Source organism: Heptranchias perlo, chromosome 17 (genome assembly GCF_035084215.1).
Source record: "Heptranchias perlo isolate sHepPer1 chromosome 17, sHepPer1.hap1, whole genome shotgun sequence".
Lineage (NCBI taxonomy): Eukaryota > Metazoa > Chordata > Chondrichthyes > Hexanchiformes > Hexanchidae > Heptranchias > Heptranchias perlo.
The window spans coordinates 5,109,628-5,130,973 of record NC_090341.1 but is presented as its reverse complement, the minus strand read 5'-3'; the positions used below and the strand labels follow the sequence as shown (position 1 = coordinate 5,130,973).

The 21,346-nt window shown below is 43.2% G+C and overlaps 1 protein-coding gene across 1 annotated transcript in view; it reads left to right on the top strand.

Moving 5' to 3' along the window:
• The window catches only part of abtb1 (ankyrin repeat and BTB (POZ) domain containing 1), a 56,573-nt gene extending 36,408 nt beyond the window's left edge, over nucleotides 1-20,165 (top strand). Inside the window, exons 8-12 of the mRNA XM_067998400.1 lie at nucleotides 382-497; nucleotides 3,264-3,362; nucleotides 5,108-5,275; nucleotides 9,711-9,911; nucleotides 16,514-20,165. Of these exons, the coding sequence (XP_067854501.1) occupies nucleotides 382-497; nucleotides 3,264-3,362; nucleotides 5,108-5,275; nucleotides 9,711-9,911; nucleotides 16,514-16,720 (791 nt within the window). The 3' untranslated portion in view covers nucleotides 16,721-20,165. The remainder of the gene's footprint in view (nucleotides 1-381; nucleotides 498-3,263; nucleotides 3,363-5,107; nucleotides 5,276-9,710; nucleotides 9,912-16,513) is intronic.
• The last annotated feature ends 1,181 nt before the right edge of the window (nucleotides 20,166-21,346 follow it).

Sequence of the window (21,346 nt, the reverse complement as noted above, 5' to 3'; positions counted from 1 at the left end):
AAAAGGAAGACGGAACAGCACCGAATCCACCTTGGCCAGCACCCTGCAGCTAGGACGTGATTAGGAACAGGAGCAGGCCATTCAGCCCCTCGAGCCTGTTGCACCATTCAATGGCTGATCTGTACCCCAACTCCATTTACCCACCCCTGCTCCATATCCCTTAGTACCCTTGGCTAGCAAATAGATTCCGAAAGACACATGGAGTAGCCAGTCTGCCACAGGATTGAAGGAGATGAGGGCCGAAAGTAGTGCCCCGGGCTGTGTTATGAGTAGTGCTGCTTTAAAATAGTAAGGGGGTGTCTTTGGACTTGACACTCGTTGCTTTTTTTGATTTAGAAGTAGACGGTGGAGCTGTTACATTTCATGTTTTTTTTAACGCAGTCTCCTCAAAACCTGGGACCTGGGTGAAAGTGCTGACATTAGAACCTGATGAAAGCTGCAGGCTACAGGATGATCTGGCCATGCTCGCTGACTGTGCTCTGCCTGCTGAGCTGCGGGTAGGTGTGAACTTAATAAAAATACATATATTTTGTGAAGGACCTTAAATTTTTGAACTCGTTAGTGAATCAATGATCCATATCCACATAGGAATACACAAGTACAGATTGCAGTATATATTGCAATATTAATGCAAAACTACTAAAATTAACAGAAGAAACATCATTTTACTTAAAAATACAAAAATTTAAACGCTTTGCTTGTGCTCACGCTGTTGTCCCTATTATCTCTTCCACGGTCATCTATTTATCCTATTCCATGCTCGTCTTATTTATTTATTTTAACTGTGATTTTGCTCTTTTTCTAACTGATTTTAGGAGAATGTGCATTTATATAGCACTTTTCATAACCTCAGGACATCCCAAAGCACTTGCAGCTAACAAATTACTTTTGAAGTGTAGTCATTGTTGTAATGTAGGGAAATCCAGCAGCCAATTTGCGTACATCAAGGTCCCACAAACAGCAATGAGGTAAATGACCAGATAATGTTTTTGATGGTGTCGGTTGAGGGGTAGATGTTGGCCAGGACACTGGGAAAACTCCCCTGCTCTCCTTCAAATAATGACCGTGGAATCTTTTACATCCACCTGAGAGCAGACCGGATCTTGGTTTAATGTCTCATTCAACAGCGCAGCGCTCCCTCAGTACTGGCACTGGAGTGTCAGCCTGGATTATGTGCGTAAGTGTTTGGAGTGGGACTTGAACCCACAGCCTTCTGTCTCAGAGGTGAGAAAGCGACCACTGTACCAAATACTTCCCCCTGAATCTGTTTTATTTCATTTTTTTTTTCTAAGTCTGGATTAACATCGCAGTCTTTTGGAACTCAATCGTTGTGGGATGGCTGCCTGGAGTGGGATGGTCTCGGGTGCTTTGGTAGTCTTTTGAGATATGCTGCCACCGTTGCTTTTGATGGACATCCAAAACTACTTTGCATCAATGTGAACGTGACAATATAAATGCAATCTAAATTTTAAATCTTTCATTCATCTTTTTGCCTTCTACCTCCCTGTTTTCGCTCTCCATTATGGAACATTCAGAAAATCCCAAACGAGTTACATGGTAAAGAAAGCTCAGAGTTGAGGAGGACATGCAGTAGATGCAACTGGGATAGCATGCCTGAGCAAATAACCATGTCCGTGATTCACTAAGGGTTAAGCAATTAGCTTTAAGAGCAGAGTATGAATTATTCAGAGATACTCTTAGTTTTCATCCTGCATTTGTAAAACAGTACTGACGAGAAATTTGCAAATGGATCTAGAATGTTCCTGTTTGTGCTCCTACATTCATCCAAAATTTAGAACCCTTGAAAAATTTGGTCAAGAATCAACTTGGGAGACACAATCCTTTAATGCTTTACAATTTACTGGCCTATATAATTCACACTAAACCATACATTTGTTATACCATATATCAAAGGCACTTTAATTTAAAACCTAAAATGTGGGTATGTAAGTGATATCTTCATGCATGTCTTTCTGTCCACTGAATGTGGGGTAAGGGGCTGATTTACTTATTCCAAATGGCAGCTGTGATACAGGAGATTGACTTTACACACTGGATCTTATGAAGGGCTAGTGATTTGACATGGCACGACAAATTCCACCAGTCTCTACACTTGCTACACACAGTGTACTTTGATGCCATGTACCGCAATATTGGACAAAAGATCAGGAAAGCTCGTGGAGAGGGCCATTTCTAAGTGGAACCGGGCAAATAACCTGTACCAATTTTGTGCTATCGTTTTGAGGTTCTCCAGATTTTCAAATTCCACGTTGTGCCTCATTTTGCTAATTTTTTAAAAATAAAAATATATTCTACAATTGACACCCTCCTCCCCCACTCCCTTGTAAGTGTTTCTGATCTGTGCAGCCTTGTTTCCTTCTGTTCATTTCTCTTGCCACACTTTTTTTGGTTGCTCTGCTCTTCATCAGCACTCCGTGTTGCATGATCCTAGCTTTCTGATGTTGAAGGGTTACAGTAGCGGAGTGGTTATGTTACTGGACTAATAATCCAGAGAGTGAGAGTTCAAATCCCACTATGACAAAATTTGAATTCAGTTTTAAAAATCTCTGGAAATAAAAAGATGAAATAAAAATGGCCATGAAGCTGTCAGATTGTCGTTTTTAAAAAAAAAAATACCCGACCGTTTTGATGTCCTTCAGGCAAGGAAACCTGCTATCCTTACCCGTTCTGGCCTATGTATGACTCCAGTACCACACCAACGTGGTTGACTCTTAACTGTCCTCTGAAGTATTGAATCTTACAACACCAGGTTATAGTCCAACAGTTTTATTTGAAAATCACAAGCTTTCGGAGGCTTTCTCCTTCGTCCGGTGTTGTAAGATAACCTGGTGTTGTAAGATTCCTTACATTTGTCCACCCCAGTCCATCACCGGCATCTCCACATCGTCCTCTGAAGTAGCCTAGCAAGCCACTCAGTTTGTTTCAAACCGCTACTGAGCGGTTCAAGGGAAGGCCCACGAGTACCTTCTCGGGGCAACTAGGGATGGGCAATAAATGCCAGCGATGCCCAGATCCCGGGATTGAATAAAAAAATAAATAAAAGCTTATAGTTAAGGGACTAAGGCCCAGGCTCCAATTATGGCTGACAGGAGGGGACTCTTTCTAATCAGGGAGGCCTCCCCTTGCAGGATGTATTGTTGCTGTTTTTATATTTTATTTGCCTGGGGTGAAATGTAATGCCAGGTTTTTGTTTTGCTTGTAATAAAATTGGTATTGATCGTTTCCTTCTCTTTCTGTCCCAGGTTGGTTTTGGTGAACTGCCTTTCGACAGCACAGACAACTTTAGCAGTTACCCTGATCTGAGTTTCAGAGTAGAAGGCTACATCTTCCTGTGTCACAAGGTCTGTATGTCAGTGCTGAAACTGCCTATTATGATTTTTAAAAATCCCCTGAGTAGTTCATTGCTCTGGCTGGAGTTGTTATGATTCCTTCTAAGGACCAGTTCGCACATTAAAAAATAATTTGACATTTGTTCGACCTATCTATTTCAGTGTAACAAAAATGGCACATCTAACATGTCACACTGAAGGATAATCACGGTATGTTTCTGTGACACGCTTTTTAAAAAAAAAAGTATAAAGAAAGTTATCTTGAATATACAGAGCAACTCAACCCAGCAATCCAAAATACCTTACTGACACATGAGTTAAAATGACTGTAATACCTAACTGACATTACCAATTACATTTTTTTAAAAAAAGAAACCCAGATATTTCATCCTGGGTTTTGACCTGCAGCCTAAGAGCAATTAAACTCGTATTGCCCTCATCCACTGTTTACTTAACAGCAATTAGAATTTAGGCCTTAAAACAACACAGCTTCACCAAAGCAACAGAACAGTACATTGTGGGTATTCTGGTTTAACAGTCCTATCCATATAAAACAATTTATCATCTGACTTACTGAGACCAATACCACAGGAGATCCACTAGTATATATAATTTAAAAAAAATGACATGCATCTGTCACCTGTGCAAGTTTCTGTTCTTATTTAAAAGTTTAAAAAGAGAAAGAAAGCTATCCACCTCTAATCGTAGAGGATTTGCAAAACCGTAGGATTTGCATAATACCAGTTAGCTTATGATGTCTTTTCACAATAATTATTAAAGCAACATGCCAGATTGCACAGATTCCACCTTGACAGCAGAATTGTGCACTACAGGTGTATTATTCTTGTCCTTCTAAATCCTTACTACGAGCAATGCTACAGGACATCTGCTAGTAAGTGCTTAACTTTCCCAACACTAAGTAATTTTTATACAAAAACAAGATCATCTGTATGCTGTAATGCTTCTTTATCTGGCTTCCATTTCAAGTGGTGGAAGGGATTTGCCATCTCAGTTCTGTTACACTGCGATAATATAATCTACTGGGAAATAGTAGGAAAACTAAAAATATTTATCAGGCACCCCAATTTAGGAAGGACGTTAAAACCATAGAGAGGATAAAACATAAATTCACCAGGATGATGTGGGGTGGAGAAGTTTGAAATCCAAAATATTTGTTCTTTGTTTCTTTTGCCGCTCCCCCCAGCACGTACACATTTGCACATTCTGATCGGGTATATGTCAGAGGACAGGTAACGACTCATCTGGTGGGAGGTTCACAAGGGCAACACTGTTTGACTACCCTCCTTGTGTCCCCTGTGGGGATATAGTTAAAGTGCATTCACTGATCCCGGACAGCCTTATATCGTTGAAATCACCCAGGAGCGTACCAGATGATTGGAGCTGGAAACAGCACACATCAGGAGATTTGCAACAACACCGGGAGTTGGGAGCTGGTGATCCAGGATTCTCCCAGATACGTCGGGAGACTAGTAAGATATTCAAATGTATGAAATAAAGGGTGAGAAAGTTCTGTCCCTTCAATGCTCACATTATCCATTAGACTGTTCAACCTCTTGCGCTGCTCTCCCCAACAACTAGTAAAGCTACGGGGAGAGAGCAAGGCAGCGGGATTGGTTTTGGATTGCTCTAGCAAAGAGTGGGCACAGACATGATGGGATGAATCACCTTCTGTGCTGTAAACCTGTACGGTTCTGTGGTTGCGTAAGAATGATGTGGTTTTATTTTTGTGCTTGCAGGCATTCTTTTGTAGTCGCAGTGATTATTTCAGAGCATTGCTGCAGGATCATTTCTCTGAAAGTGAGGAGCTTCAGAGTCAGCCCAGTATCCCTATGGTGACGCTACATAACATGACGGAGGAAATCTTCATCAGAGTTCTCTACTATATTTACAGCGATGATACTGAGGTAAGGTTGGGTACAGAAATCAGCAGAAACATTTTATGAAGGTGAGGGGCAAGGACAATACCAATGTAACCAAGATTGTTGGAAGACAACAGAAGACAAGGTAAATCAGCTTGTCAGCACCAGGATGCTTTTGCAAAGTACGGTTAGAAGATTTCCCTGAATCATAAAGAATCTGGAAGGAAGTGTCTTAGAGATTTTCTCAGAGACGGTGAAGTAAGTGTTTTTTGGTTGGTTCCTGGAAAGTAAATAAATAGTATTTTCCTTATCCAGTGCAGGTCGATAGTAAATAAATTTGTTCCCCTCATATATTGCACTTAAATAAATAAATCCTTGTTCGTAAGATGGGGAAAACAAGTGATGAGAGTATGAGTTTTTATTATGAAAATTTAGTCATATATAAAACTTAAGAACAGATCAAACTAATTTGCATCTGTCTTTCTTCGTCAAATTTCTCTTTGTGTGACCAAAAGGTTCTGCTTTAAAAAAAAAAAGTACCCGGACCTGCACCTAAAGTGCTGTAAGCTGCAGGGCTACGGACCGGGTGCTGGAAGGTGGGATTAGAATGGGCACCTGGTTGTTCTTCGAGCCGGCGCAGACATGATGTATTTTTTCTATGGTTCTAACTACATGTACATGTTTAAATTCAGGCCTTTTATTCAAAGCCTCTTCCCAATAATTGAACAATGGCACAGTCTTTCCAGAGCTTGTTCATATGAATCATTGCAGATACATTTTTGAATTCTGACATCATAAACATCATTGGATAGCTCTTTCAAAGAGCTGGCACAGGCACGATGGGCCGAATGACCTCCTTCTGTGCTGCAAGATTCTATGAAAGCAATGTAGCTGGTGTAAACATTTAGAACACATTACAAAACAGCACAGTTGAGGGAAGGGATCAGGCAGAGAAGTCAAGCATTTAGTGGTGGGATCAACAAAATTAGCAGATCAGGCATCCCATGAAAAAAAAAGTAAGTGGAGCAGTGATACTGAGGCTACTATAGAGAAACATTCTAGAGACATTTCTAATTCAGAAAATGCTATTGTAAAGGTAAGTTCAAGCATTTTTTTGTAAATGTTATATTCTGATGCCACTATTCAAAGAAGAGCCCGCAGAGCTGGATGTGGAGTGACATGGGTCCCTAAATCAAATCCGAGCTTTGTGGTGCAGGCACCTCCACAGCATGTTGGTGTAGGTAATGTCTCAGCTGTTTAGCTTGGCTCAGTTGCTAGCACTTTTTCCGCTGAGTCAGAAGCTTGTGGTTTGAAGTCCAGTTCCAGGATTTGAGCAAGTAGTCCAGGCTGACACTCCAGTGCCATCTTTTGGATAAGGTGTTAGACCGAGGCTCCATCTGCCTGCTCAGGAGAGAGTGAAAGATCCCACAGCCCCATTCAAAGAAGAGCAGGGAGTTTTCACAATGTCCTGACCAAGATCCCGCCCTCAACCAACATCACCAAAAACAGATTATCTGGTCATTCATTCATTTGCTGTTGTGGGACCTTGCTCTGCACACATTGGCTGCTGTGTTTGCCTACATAACAAACTGTAAGTGCACTTCAAAATAATCCATTGTTTCTAAAGCACTTTGAGGTATCCTGAGGATGTGAGAGGTGCTGTATAAATGTTTTTTTTCCTTTCTATTTTATTTTTAGGAACATATCATTCACTGTCTTCAGAATTCACAACATTTAAAGCAACACTATAATTAAAAGCCTTCATCTCAATTTGAGCCTGGGTTGGGACTGTCGTGGTGGCTGTAAGGTAGAAAAGAACCAATTAGTAAGGAGAAGCACACAGGGGCTTAGTAAATGAGGAGCAAGAAAATATACAGGTTCGATGTCCCCTATGTGGTGCTCTCTATTTGCCACTAGGTAGCAGTAATGATTTGTGAACTTAAAAGCAGGTCGCAGAGTTTCCCTAGTCAGCTATCATATTAAGTAAATAGAATGTATTACCTGTTTCAGATATTGCCCTGAGCCATGGGACCCAATTCTAATTTATTAAGACAGTGTCAGCTACCCAAAGGAAACAGTTAATAGTACAGAAAATGCTTCTAGTTAGTATACAGAGGCAGAAATAATGTGCTAGGTCAACAAAAGCAGGAATGAAAAATACAGACTACAATATGCCCAGCCCCAGATACACACTTCCTAGTTTGAAAGTCTACACTGTAATGTGTCAAAGGCACATTAGGAACAGGAGTAGGCCATTCAGCCACTCGAGCCTTTTCTGTCATTCAAAATTAGATCATGGCTGATCTGTACCTCAACTCCATTTTCCCACCTTTGCTCCATATCCCTTGATACCCTTACCCAACAAAAATTTATCGATCTCAGCCTTGAAAGTGCCAATCGACCCCCAGCATCCACAGCCTTTTGGGGGAAAGTTCCAGATTTTCACTACCCCTTTTTGTGAAAAAGTGCTTCCTGATTTTGCTCCTGAGTAGCCTAGCGTCCTCTTGTTAAACTCGTATAGAACCTGGGTTAGATCACATTCAAAGTACTGCGCACAGTTTTGGTCTCCATATTATAAAAAGGATATAGAGGCTCTGGAGAAGGTGCAAAAAAGATTTACTAGGATGATACCAGAACTGAGAGGATATACTTATCAGGAAAGATTGAACAGGCTGTAGAAAAGAGAAGATAGAGGGGTGACCTAATAGAAGCCTTTAAGACTATGAAAGGGTTTGATAGGGTAGACGTAGAGAAGATATTTCCACTTGCAGGGGAGACCAGAACTAGAGGGCCATAAATACAAGATAGTCACTAATAAATCCAATCGGGAATTCAGGAGTGAATTTCCTATGGAGTGGTTAGAATGTGGAACTCGCTACCACAAGGAATAGTTGAGGCGATTAGCATAGATACATTTAAGGGGAAGCTATATAAGTACATGAGGGAGAAAGGAATAGAAGGATATGCTGATAGGTTGAGATGAAGAGGAGTAGGAGGATGCTCATGTGGAGCATAAACACCAGCATGGACCAGTTGGGCCGAATGGCCTGTTTCTGTGCTGTAAATTTGATGTAATGATCGAATTTATGGCAGCCCTGGTGAAACCCTGGAGCTATGTCTCCAGGCCATCTGCTTGGTTGGGGAAGATGAGGGCTTGAGGCTGTAGTCGGGGGGGGGGGGGGGTGGGGGGCACGCAGTGGAAGCAAAACCAAATAATTTTTGAGTGGGGTGGGTTGGGGAAATTCATCAAGTCTACCACACCCGTAAGGGGCTTCACCAATTCCACTCCTTACTGGGGGATGGCTGCTGGAGGGAATTTGGCCAGAATGGCACGTTACTACGTCCATTCTAATTGCGTCAGCGATTCTGGCAGGCTACTGAGAGCGTGATGGGTCACACAAGGAGACGCAGGCCTCTGCCGCCTTTGCTTGGAGAGCAGCTCTCCCTGCAAGATGCAAGCAAGCACACTTTTAAAAAAAAAAAATAATTCTGGCTCTTGGCGACTCTGGCGAGGCCACATTTATTTCCTCTCCCTAGATGCCCTGAGAAGTGCAGGCCAGACCTACAGGATATTAGTCAGCCAGTTGGGTTTTTATGACAACCCAGCTGCTTTCATGGTTATTCTCCCTGGTGCCAGCCCACGAGTTAGCCACATTTACTAAATTCAGTTTCACAACTTGTCACGGTGGAATTTGAACTCGTGACTTCTGGGTTCCAAGTCGAAGACCATAACTTCTACACTACCATACCCTAGTAAACTATTGTAAGGAATCTTACAACACCAGTTTATAGTCCAACAGTTTTTTTTTTGAAAATCGCAAGCTTTCGGAGGCTTTCTCCTTCGTCAGGTGAGGAGGCTTTCTCCTTCGTCACCTGACGAAGGAGAAAGCCTCCGAAAGCTTGTGATTTTCAAATAAAACTGTTGGACTATAACCTGGTGTTGTAAGATTCCTTACATTTGTCCACCCCAGTCCATCACCGGCATCTCCACATCATCACTAGTAAACTATCACCAGAAGGCGCATTCCCCTCCCCGTAGCGATGTACAGCCTTCCTGCACCAAATGTGGGTAAAATTTTGGTGGTACATGTGCTACAGCGGGTGATATAAGGACTTTTTTCCTGGAACGTGAGAGGTAGTAGGCAGTCTGGAGACCCCTTTCTGGCAGCACAAGCTACTCAAAGACGCTCCCAAACCACCTTCCTCCCCTACCCACCCCCCCACCTCCCCACCGCCAAGCGCAGAATGGGACAGTAAATTAGAAAGCGCTCACTGTCTAGAAGAAAGACCACTTAGATGAGGTAACATTGAACTAATGTCAGCTGTGGAGCAGTACTCGAATAGGAAGTCGAAGCCGTCAGGGGAGGGGGAGGAGGAGGGGGAGAAAAGAGCAAACAAAAAAAAGGAAATCAGTTACTGAGTCTTGGCTGGAGTGGTGTTACAGCCCTGGTGTTTCTTTATTATTCCCTTTTGTTTACAGTTATCCCCAGAAAACGTGTATGAGGTGCTGTGTGTTGCTGATATGTACCTTCTGCCAGGCTTGAAGAGGCTGTGCGGGAAGACCCTTGCAACGATGCTGACCGAGGACAACACAGTCAACATCTGGAAGACGGCAAAGCTCTTCAGGCTTTCCCGGCTGGAAGACCAGTGCACGGAATATATGGCTAAAACCATAGAAAAGGTAATTATTTTTTGGGCTGGCAACGTAACAGGTGTGAATTTTAACTTTCAGTATAGCCAAGTGTGGCCAACACCAGTGATATGAACTAATCTCAGTGACCAACGCTATGGGGTCCATTTGAAGCAAATAAGGGGCAGTGGGGCTGACATTGTAAGAATTAATAATGATTGGTCGCTCAATGCTCAAAAATATGTGATCAGAAAAAATAAAATTGGTTATAAACAAAGCTTAATTTAAATACCAAACCATGTTAGTTCAATTGGTGTATAAGATTGAAGTACTTAGATTACTGTATAAGGTGTTGGTTGGATCCCAGCTGTATTTTGTAAACAATTTTACAACACCAAGTTATAGTCCAGCAATTTTATTTTAAATTCACAAGCTTTCGGAGATTTCCTCCTTCCTCAGGCAAATGTTTCAAGAGCTCCTTGAAGCCTACGCATTTATACATATAGAACAATACATGGTGTTTACAGACTGTCCCTGCAACTGCCCGTTGCCAAGGCAATCACCGTGTTCAGACAGAGAGGTGTCACCTGCAGAACCCCCGAATACACATTCAACAAAAAAACAAACAGGGAAAAAAAACAGAGAAAAAAAACAGAGAGAGGCAGAAACATCCGGAAGGCAGAGAGAGCCAGCAAATGACCCATTATATTAAAAACAGATAACATTTGTTCGCTGGTGGGGTAACGTGTAGCGTGACATGAACCCAAGATCCCGGTTGAGGCCGTCCTCATGGGTGCGGAACTTGGCTATCAATTTCTGCTCGACGATTTTGCGTTGTCGTGTGTCTCGAAGGCCGCCTTGGAGTACGCTTACCCGAAGGTCGGTGGATGAATGTCCATGACTGCTGAAGTGTTCCCCGACTGGGAGGGAACCCTCCTGTTTGGCGATTGTTGCGCGGTGTCCGTTCATCCGTTGTCGCAGCGTCTGCATGGTCTCGCCAATGTACCATGCTCTGGGGCATCCTTTCCTGCAACGTATGAGGTAGACAACGTTGGCCGAGTCACAGGAGTATGAACCATGCACCTGGTGGGTGGTGTCCTCTCGTGTGATGGTGGTATCTGTGTCGATGATCTGGCATGTCTTGCAGAGGTTACCGTGGCAGGGTTGTGTGGCGTCGTGGACGCTGTTCTCTTGAAAGCTAGGTAGTTTGCTGCGAACGATGGTCTGTTTGAGGTTGGGTGGCTGTTTAAAGGCGAGTAGTGGAGGTGTGGGGATGGCCATAGCGAGGTGTTTGTCCTCATTGATGACATGTTGAAGGCTGCGGAGAACATGGCGTAGTTTCTCCGCTCCGGGGAAGTACTGGACGACAAAGGGTACTCTGTTGGTTGCGTCCCGTGTTAGTCTCCTGAGGAGGTCTATGCGATTTTTTGCTGTGGCCCGTCGGAACTGTCGATCGATGAGTCGAGCGTCATATCCCGTATTGGCTGTATTGGTTGACCTGAACTGTGTGCTGTTCTGATCACCTAATCACATGACTGCTATTATTGCCCTTGAGAGTGTTCAAAGACAAGACCTCAAGATGGTTCTGGGAATTGGAATATTTAGTTATGAGGATAGGTTAAGAAAGTTGGTGCTTATTCAAGCTGATCTAGTTGAAGATTGTTAAAGGAATTAACAAAATTGATCTATGCAAATTGTTCACTGTGGGGAAGGGTTCAACCAGCAGGGGATACAAGTAAAACATTGGGATGTTAAGAGTGAGAAGAGGGGGCCAGGCAGAACTTTTTCACCCAAAGGGTAATAAAGTTGTGGAAAAGTTACCAAGGTAAGGGCACTGAAGCAGACAATGTAAATGGGTTCACAATGGGTGCACTGACACAGATAAAAGGGATTGAGGGATATTGTGCGTAATGGGGTTGATCCGTCAAAATCAGACAGGCTTGTTGTGGCCTAATGGCCTTTTCCTGTTGTGTAAGTTCTTGTCAATCTTGGTGGTGTTGAGCCTTCTCGTGGAACTGCAGTCCTTGTGCCGATAGTACTCTCACAGCAACGTTGGGTAGGCAATTGCAGGATATTGACACAGCGACTATGCAGGAATGGTGGTATATATCCAAGTCAAGATGGTGTGTGACTTAGAGGGAATGATGGTGTCCCATTACCTTGATTAATTTATTCAGTTGGGCACGTTCCACATCACGTAACCAGTCTTTTTGCTGAATGTTGGCTGGTTGCCTGGTCTGGGAGGGCGTTGCTAAGGATTTCTATAATGTTAAGTTTTTTTTTAGGAGCTTTAGTTAAATGATGTAGCAATATTCTAATTAGTTTAGTATGCTCTGTTAATTAGTTTGGTAGTTCAGTCTAGTTTAGAGAGGAAACATCTTTTTAAAATTGAGAAATCTAGTGTCGCACACCACCAGGTTTACCACATGGCTCCAAATGAAAAAGACCATTCAATCCATTTGATCTCATTCATCCAAAATACCAACCCTATGATCTTCCCATTAAAGCATCTAACTGTGGGACCAGCGTCCAGGGGCATGATTTTAGCTCTAAGCCGGGAACCCAGCGCGTCCATAGATATTCTCGTGGGGAACCCGGAAGCCAAATGAGTGCGTTGCAATCTGCAGGCTGGCTGCTTGTTGGGAGGGAAAGGAGCCACTAATTGGCAAGGGGGGAGGGAGGGAGGGAGGAAGAGAGACATCGTAGGTCGTGGAAGAAATCGGAAGGGTGGGGGACGTGAACGACATCGGGTGGGTCCGCCATCAGGGGGAGTGGGGTCAGCCTATTGCGGGGGTCCAATCACGCCAGCTTGTTGGGCCTGGATGAAGCACTCCTGATCATCCTGGCCCACAAGCAATGCAATAAAGGCACTCACCTCGTGGATCTGGCCCTTCCTGCCTGCTTTCATCAGAAGCGATGGGAAACCCAAACAAGTAAGGTTAAATTTGTTTGACATTTTTAATACACAAAAATTTAAGTGATTCACCTATCGCAATGAAGGTACATTGCCCCTTTAAGTATCGGGCTGCTGGCTTTAAGTGGGGACGGGACTTCCGGGTTTCTGTTGCGCACGTGCATCCTAACGCGCCTGGATTAAACCCGGAAGAGGGCGCATTGGATCTGGGATGCGGTCCTGCTCCAAAAACCAACTATTTTTACTGTCCACTTGTTCTTGGGGGTTAAAATTACCCCCCTGGTCTCAACTACCCTTCTCATTCCAGCTGCTGATGGCCCTCTGTGTCTGTCTTAAATTTACCTTTCGTGGTCCTGAACCTGTTCCCTAAATTCCTGGTGTATCCAAACGTATTGCAGGTTTACTTTCTCTATCCCGTTATACACTGCTAAGATCTCTTTTCCAAGGCTGAATCCAGTATTAGATTCCTGACTGCTGCCCTAGTCAAGATTAGCTAATTCAGTGTGCACCAGGAAAACCTTGGACTTCCTGGTCTGTATGGCTTAGTGCTACACCAGCTGGTGCCTTTACCCATTCAATCATTCTTTGGGGAAGCTGGGAATGTGGGTTTGTGTTCACAATTCCCGCCCCACCCACATATTGGTCAATGAACGAGCAGTATTGACTGAGGCCGAGGAGGAGCTCAATGCCTTCTCATAAGAACAAAGGAAAGCCTGAAACAAGAAAAGGCCATTTGGCCCATAAAATCCATTCCTTCCACAATTCATGCATGATCACCTGAATCATGGACCCCTCCTCCCACCACCCAAGAACTCTGTAATATCTTCCAAATTGCGATTATGAATCGATCTGACCGGTTAATGCCTCTATAATCCTCAATCCCTATTTCAACTGGTATTGATTCAGTTCCATTTTAAAGTTGCCAACTGACCCATAATGAGCTGCTTTGTCTGGAGGGGCGGTCCAGTGATATATTTAATGATCTCAACGTTATTGATGTAGGGGCCTCAAACTGAACCTTTGCATGGGGCCACCACAAGGCAAATGCCATTCCTGTCCATTATGCAGTGAGGGGAGGGATATTCTTCCAATCTCTAATCTTGCACAAGGTTTATGAACTTTGTAATTGCCTCTTCGCGTTCTGTGCTCACTGTACAACCTAAACATCCTGTTTACTATACTTTTCATTACAAGGCCTGTGTCTCTTGGCTCCAGTCAGTGCATGGCTCCAGTCAGTGCATGGCCCAGAGGGAACCCAACGGGAACTGATCAGAAATTAGTAACTAACATCTGAAAACCTTGGCTCAAATGCACATACCATGTGTTGTGGCTTGTTTTTACCTAATCAAAGGAGCATTCCTCAGGAAACTGAGGCTAGTTACAGTCACTGGCTTATTGTGTGATCAGACCTCATTATAATCTGGCGCAGCATCAGGTAGTTAGTAACTGAATGGATACATTAGACTTGGCACTAATGTTGCATTCGGAAAGTATTGTTCCAATTATTAAGAGTTCACTGTTAAAAATGTACGGCAGTGTAGCAATGCTTGAAAATTATTTAACGAAAGGACACACCAGTCAAATACAATTAATGTTTTCAAATGAAAGATTTCCTCATTTGAGGGCTACTTAGTTCTGCAGTGGAAATGTTTCTTCTGCAAACAGTGCAGCTATTTGTTTGACCCATAAAACGTTGCTATCCGATTAACTGCCAAACAGACTTGTAGAAAATCCCCAGTTGTGCCTCACATTACACAGAACCTAAGCTGTTAACCATTTGAGTTCTAATGTCACTTGATGTTTTCAATAGATGACTTTGAAGACCTGCACTTATATAGCACCGGTTGCACCTCCCAGAAAAGTCTCAAATAAATTACTTTGAAGTACAGAGACTGTTGCTATGCAGAAAACTGTGGCGGCCATTTTGCATGCAGCAAGCTGGGCACTTTAATTATGTGCCAGCTCCCTAGGGGCTGCTCATCCTGCCTGTGCCCCGACTCAAAAATGGACCTGATACAAGTGCCGCCCTGCTGGCTGCTATCTACTGATGCCGCCACTGACCCTTTACCTCTGGAAATGCAGCGAGTGAAACTATCTCCTGAGGCCCTGGTGCTGAGTTGTATATGCTACAGGGTTGGTTCCAACAGCTACCCAAGGCAACTCTAAGTAAATGGAATATCTATTTGCATGTTCTTTCAAAAGGTGATTTATTTTCCTAAATATTGAATATCTTATCCTGACCAATATTCTTTCCTTAACCAATGCTATGAAAAGCAGATTAAGTGTTCACTCCCCTCAATGCTATATATGTGCATTGCTATGTGCAAAATTGCTACCCTGTTTGCCTATGCGACTACACTTCAAAGTAACCCATTCTTTATGAAGTTCTTTGGGACATTTCTGAGAGACTTAATGAGGCGCCATATAAATGAAGTCTGTCTTTCTATAAATGTTTAGATATATTTATAAAAGTGTTAAATGCTAGTAACGATCAGCACAGATAGGCCGTTTCTTATCTTTACATTGTTTCCTGAAAAAAAAATCTGTGTATTGTGACTTGAGTTAGCAATTGGTTGGGAGGTAGGAGACCAAGAATAGGGAAAAAGGGAATATACTCTGGGGAATGTGACGTGGTGGTCCTCAGGGATCTGTACTGGGGCCTCAGCTTTTCATCATATATCAGGGACTTGGATGAAGGAATAGAGAGTTGTATATCCAAGTTTGCAGATGACAAAGTTATGAGTCACAGTAAGTTGTGTAGATGGGAGTAGGAAGTTACAAAGGGACATAGACAGATTAAATGAATGAGCAAGACTTTAACAGATGGAGTTCAATGTGGGGAAGTGTGAGGTCATCCACTTTGGATCCAAGAAAGATAGATCAGAATGTTTTCTTAATGGCGAGAGACCAGGAACTAGGAGGAGGAAAGGGATCTGGCTGTCCATATACACAGATCACAAAAGTAATCAAAAAGACGATTGGAATGTTGGCCTTTATCTCAGTTGTATACAGCTTTGGTCAAACCCCATCTGAAGTATTGCGTTCAGTTCTGGGCACTGCACCTCAGGAAGGAAATATTGGCCTTGGAAGGAGAACAGTGCAGATTCAGAATGATACCGGGGCTTAAAGTGTTAAATTACAAGGACAGGTTGTGTAAACTTGACCTGAGTTTAGACGGTTTGGGGGTTATCTACTTGAGTTGTTTAAAATGATAAAAGGATTTGATAGAGTAGACTCAAAAAAGGTATTTCCTGTGATGTGAGAATCCAGAACAAGAAGGCACAATCTTAAAATTAGAGCTAGGCCATTCAGGACTGAAATCAGGAAACACTTTTTCACACAAAAGATGGAGAAAATCTGGAACACTCTCCCCTAAAAGTGTCAGTTGAAGTTTTCAAGACTGAGTGTGACAAATTTTTATTAGGACGCAGATTCACCAGAACTCCCCTGCTCTTTTTCGAAATAGTGCCATGGGATCTTTTACGTCCACCTGAGAGGGCAGACGGGGCCTCTGTTTAACGTCTCATCTGAAAGATGATGCAGCACTCCCTCAGTACTGCACTGGGAGTGTCAGCTTGGATTATATGCCCAAGTGTCTGGAGTGGGCCCTTTCTGACTCAGAGGCGAGAGTGCTACCCACTGAGCCAAGGGTGAGGACAGAATCGGGTTCAGCTGTGATGGAGAGGGGAAGGAAGTTTACATCAATTTCAACTGCATTTTTTTTGTTCATACTTTGCAGCTTGTGGAGTCGGAGGAGTTTGCTGAAGTGGTAAAAGAGGATGCTGCAGTTGTCGAGGCCCGACAGGAGACTGACTCCATCCCCCTTGTGGACGATATACGCTTCCATATCACCAGTAATGTGCAGACTTACAGTGCCATCGAGGAGGCCAACCAGAAGCTGCAAGCTCTGGATGAACTCCTGGCTAGATTGGAACTCGAGTGCTAAAAGAATTGCTTTTCTGTTGCAACTGGCTACATAGATCATGTTGGAGATCAGCACTGAGAACAGCGAGCCTTTGCTCAGGCAATACTTTTCATTTTTCATAAACTTGACTACATCTTAATGCTATAAGAATCAAGGACATTTATTATAGAAACAGTCTCATTTTGTTGGCCGACATTAAATGGAAGTTTAAAGCAATAAGATGGAACCCATGCGAATGTCCTCCATCCTTCCGACATAGTACTTTTTCGTCTGCATTACTCCTCGTTCTTCCCACCTCCCCCTATAGATGAGTCCAACCCTGCAACTTCTAGCATTTAGGCTGATACTTTAGTTGGCCACAGACTTGTCACAAACCCCTGTCTGCTGAGAACTGAAAGAAACGCTCCGAGACACTGCTGGAGAACTAAACTGTCACCAAATGCTGGAAACCTAACTCCTAGCAGTGTGAAACCAGAATCGTTTGACTAGAGAATGCTGAATCTTCACAGCACACCTTTAAGAGAAAAGTCGGGGTTAACATCCAATGAAGGGTCCCCATCTGAAATGTTCTTTTGTCTTTTTTTTCAGTCGATGATTGACCTGTGAGTTTGCAGCATTGTCTGTTTTTTTATTTGTGATTCCGGTCCTTTGCAGTTTTGACACCCTCCTCTCTCCCCCACCCCCCACTTCAAGGATCGGGATGTATGATCCATAAAATGCTACTCGGTCTTATTGAATTTAGAACAATATCACCAAAACCCCTTGAAACTGGTGAAGGGGCCCCACCCAAAACATTAATCTTTCTCTTTTTCAGAGGCTGCATTTCCAGCTTTTTATTCCGTATTTTCAGCATTTGCGAGTTTTCTTTTTTGTTGGTTTCCGAGTGCCCGGTTTACTTTAATAGCAATAAATGACCAGATAATCTGTTTTGTGCAACAACTGGCCCAGCAAACAGATCTTGCTGCCGCTTTCACCTTTTGTTCTGGGTCCGGGAGAGTGATCTATGTGCCCGGCCTTTCCGCAGACAGCGCTGGTCCCGTGTGTCAGCCTGCTTACTTCATGACTGTTTTGCGTCACAACATCAATTCAGCGAACGCACCCAACTGACCCGGTATATTTACTTGGCCAACCGAGGGGCTCTCGGGACTCTTGGCAGATTGGGAGATCCTGGAAAAGCTGGTTCTCTGCTGCCGTCGCATTTATGCCGATTGGCTCATTTTTGCTGGTGCCGTCTACTGCATGGAATCCACATGTCAGGAGTCAGTTACGTTACTGTAACGTAAACATGCCTAGAGAAGCAGCAAGCCTTATGATATATCTGGGGATTGGCTCTTGTGATCTAAGTAATAAAAGACTAAACAGGGTACAATGCCCCTACTTATCTGCAAGGATGTTGCTGTGTCCTCCCTGTGAATTGACTTTTGCCATCCTCCCATTTAGTCTAAACTCTTGATAAATGGCAGCGATATTTTGATCATACACTTTGTCCCAGATTCTGTGCTGTTGTTTACATAGGGTCAAGAGTAGGCCATTTAGCCCATTGAGCCTGGTCTACCATTTTGTTAGTCATGGCAGCTCTAACCTTTTAATCCCAATGCTTGCCTTTCCCACCATATCTCTTAATACCCATGCTTCCCAAGTAAGTATCTGCTTCCCTTTTAAACACATCAGTTGACTTTCCATTTGTAGACTGCAGGGATAGAGCGTTCCACATTCTCACCACCCTTTGTGTGAAAGAGCCTTCTCTGGATCAGTTCCTGTAAGAACATTGATGGGAATGTGGATGTGAATCCACTTCAGGAAACCCTTCCCTTTCACCCCCCCCCCCCCCCCCCCCCATTGTCTTCTCCTGAAGTTGCGGACTCTTGTTAGAGTACTAACCCACATGCACCGTCGGGCTTCCTGCACCGTTTCCACTCTTCACGTGTGAGCCTATGTTTCCCCTCTCTAGCCCAACTTGGACCAGCTAACTCAGCAGGTGCCAATGACTGAACCAGGGACCTTCCTGGTCCAGAGGGATCAACACCAACTCAGTCATTAAACCACCGGGGCATCTAGTTACGATAATCTACTTTTGGTCTGTTTGGATTCCAGTCTATGCAGGCTGACAAAATGTGAGACTCTCTTTTTCTTTTAAATCGTGATTTAGAACTCATTGCAGGGGCAGTTTAGTTTTTAGTCTATACTTCACAAAATGAGAATCCACACTTAAACCAGAGTTTGAATGCTTTAAGATAGTTATTCATTATCACAGAACAGCTACAGAGAATATCCCTTTTTATTCTTTTTATCTAATTTAGTGTGTGTATATATATCTATATATATTTTTTTTAAATCCTGTTTAGCCAAACTTCTAGCAGCAGACACAATTACAGCTGCTGAAAATATTAGGATGGCTCCTTCAATATAGATTGCAGATTAAATGTAAGGACATTTGTTGCACTTTTCCCTTATTTAATTATTTAGCACTTGCCTCCAGGTTCACTTTAATGCAGACCTGTCACATATGTGGTAGAATTCAAGCGATGAAATTCAAACACAAGCCAGGGTGGATTCACATTTAAAATGTAGTGTGATCTGCTCTCCGTTCAAATGAATGTTAATAAGCTCAGCTATTTATAAACCTCAATATGTTGTTACCAGCAAGAACTGTGAGTATGTGTTCCTGGATGAAGAAACTGCTTTCCTGATTGGGAGGACTTCGGTTATTATTTAAAAGAATGTGAAGGGTGGAGGTGGGGGTGGAGGAGGTGAGCGATTTAGTGGGCTGAAATTTATCTCAGACCAATGGGGTCTGCTGGCTGTTAAGGGTCTTATGTAAAATGGATTTGGGACCGTATTGGGTAGTCTCAATGCAGTTCCTAGTGGGCACTTTGGCACTAAATTGGCAATGTCTGTTTTGATCCACTCAAATATGCAGATGAAAATTTCTCTTGCAGATCCCACGTGGCTTAGATGGACTGTGTGGGTTTGGAAATCTTTGTACGCATGCGGGGAGAGGGAAAAGCCCTTCCTTATCCCGCAGTGTTGTCGCTAGGAAAAATTTGCAGGGTTATGGGGATAAAGCAGGGGAGTGGTACTAATTGGAAAGCTCAAAGAGCCGGCACAGGCACGATGGGCCGAATGGCCTCTTTCTGTGCTGCAAGATTCTTTGATTTCTAGATGCATCTAGTACAGTGGTACCAATACACTGTCGGAAAAATCACACTTATGCCAATTTGCTTCCGTGTTAAGGCAATGTGACTCTTGTGTGATGCTCTTAATTCATCGCCTCAAATTGATCCCACCTGCCACCACCAGTTGGTGTTCTACAGCTAGTGTCAGACACAACCCACATTTGGAACCAAAATCCATAATGGCCTTACTGGGTGATTTTGCACACAGTATGAAAATTTCATACACCCACCATGGCTGTTTCCTGAAATCCTAGCGACATCAATTAATAATAAAAACCTTTATGACAACAGCAATTCTTGTTTTTTTTTAGAGACACAGGACTCCATAGTTAGTCTCTGCAACCGCGTCCATTGCTCGTACAATCGCTTTGCAGGGTTGAGTTTATCGATGAGCTGAAACCATCAGAAGTGTACATTGATAGAGCATCTCTTAAGCATTGTGGGTGAGGACAAGGATGTATGTTTAACTAAACAAGTCCAATTAAAGGTACGTCTTAAAATACTGGAAAACCACATGGAAAAAGACCAGGCATCATCACAATGGTCAGTAGTGTTTTTTGTGTTTCAAGTTGATAACCCTGTTCACTAGATTACAAGATAAACACAGATGAGGAAGCTTCTTTGGCCCATTATAGCTTATCCGTTCAGGAAAGAAAAAAAACACTGTCCTGCATCAAACTGGTTCACTAGATTGATTCCTGGGATGAGAGGGTTGTTCTATGAGGAGAGATTGAGTAGAATGGGCCTATATTCTCTGGAGTTTAGAAGAATGGGAGGTAATCTCATTGAAACACGCAAGATTCTGAGGGGGCATGACAGGCTAGATGCTGAGAGGTTGTTTCCCCTGGCTGGAGAGTCTAGAACCAGGGTCATAGTCTCAGGATAAGAGGTCAGCCATTTAAGACTGAGCTGAGGAGGAATTTCTTCATGCAGAGGGTTGTGAATCTTTGGAATTCTCTACCTTAGCGGGCAGTGGATGCTCAGTATGTTCAAGGCTGAGACCGATAGATTTTTGGACTGTAGGGGAATCAAGGGATATGGGGATCGGGCGTGAAAGTGGAGTTGAGGTTGAAGATCAGCCATGATCTTAATGAATGCGGAGCAGGCTTGAGGGGCCTACTCCTGCTCCTATTTCTTATGTTCTTCCGGGACCAAGGTTTCTGCCTCCACTGCCCTACCCAGAAGACTGTTTCAAGTTTTGATCACTCTTTGTGTAAAGAAATTCTTCCTGATATCAGTGCTAAATTTGCCTTTCCACAGTTTAACCTGTTCCTCTTGCCCTGCTGTTACAGTTCACCTTGAAGTAGTGTTCTGAATTTACCTTTCCTATTCTATTTCCTATCATATCCCTCTATAAGGTTCCCTCTCAGACACCTTTTTGAGCCCCAGTTTCTCTGGTCTTCTGTCTTCCCTCAGTTCAGACTTCCAGTTTTTTCTTTCATTTTGGGGTAGTAGCATCCATTTTAATAGC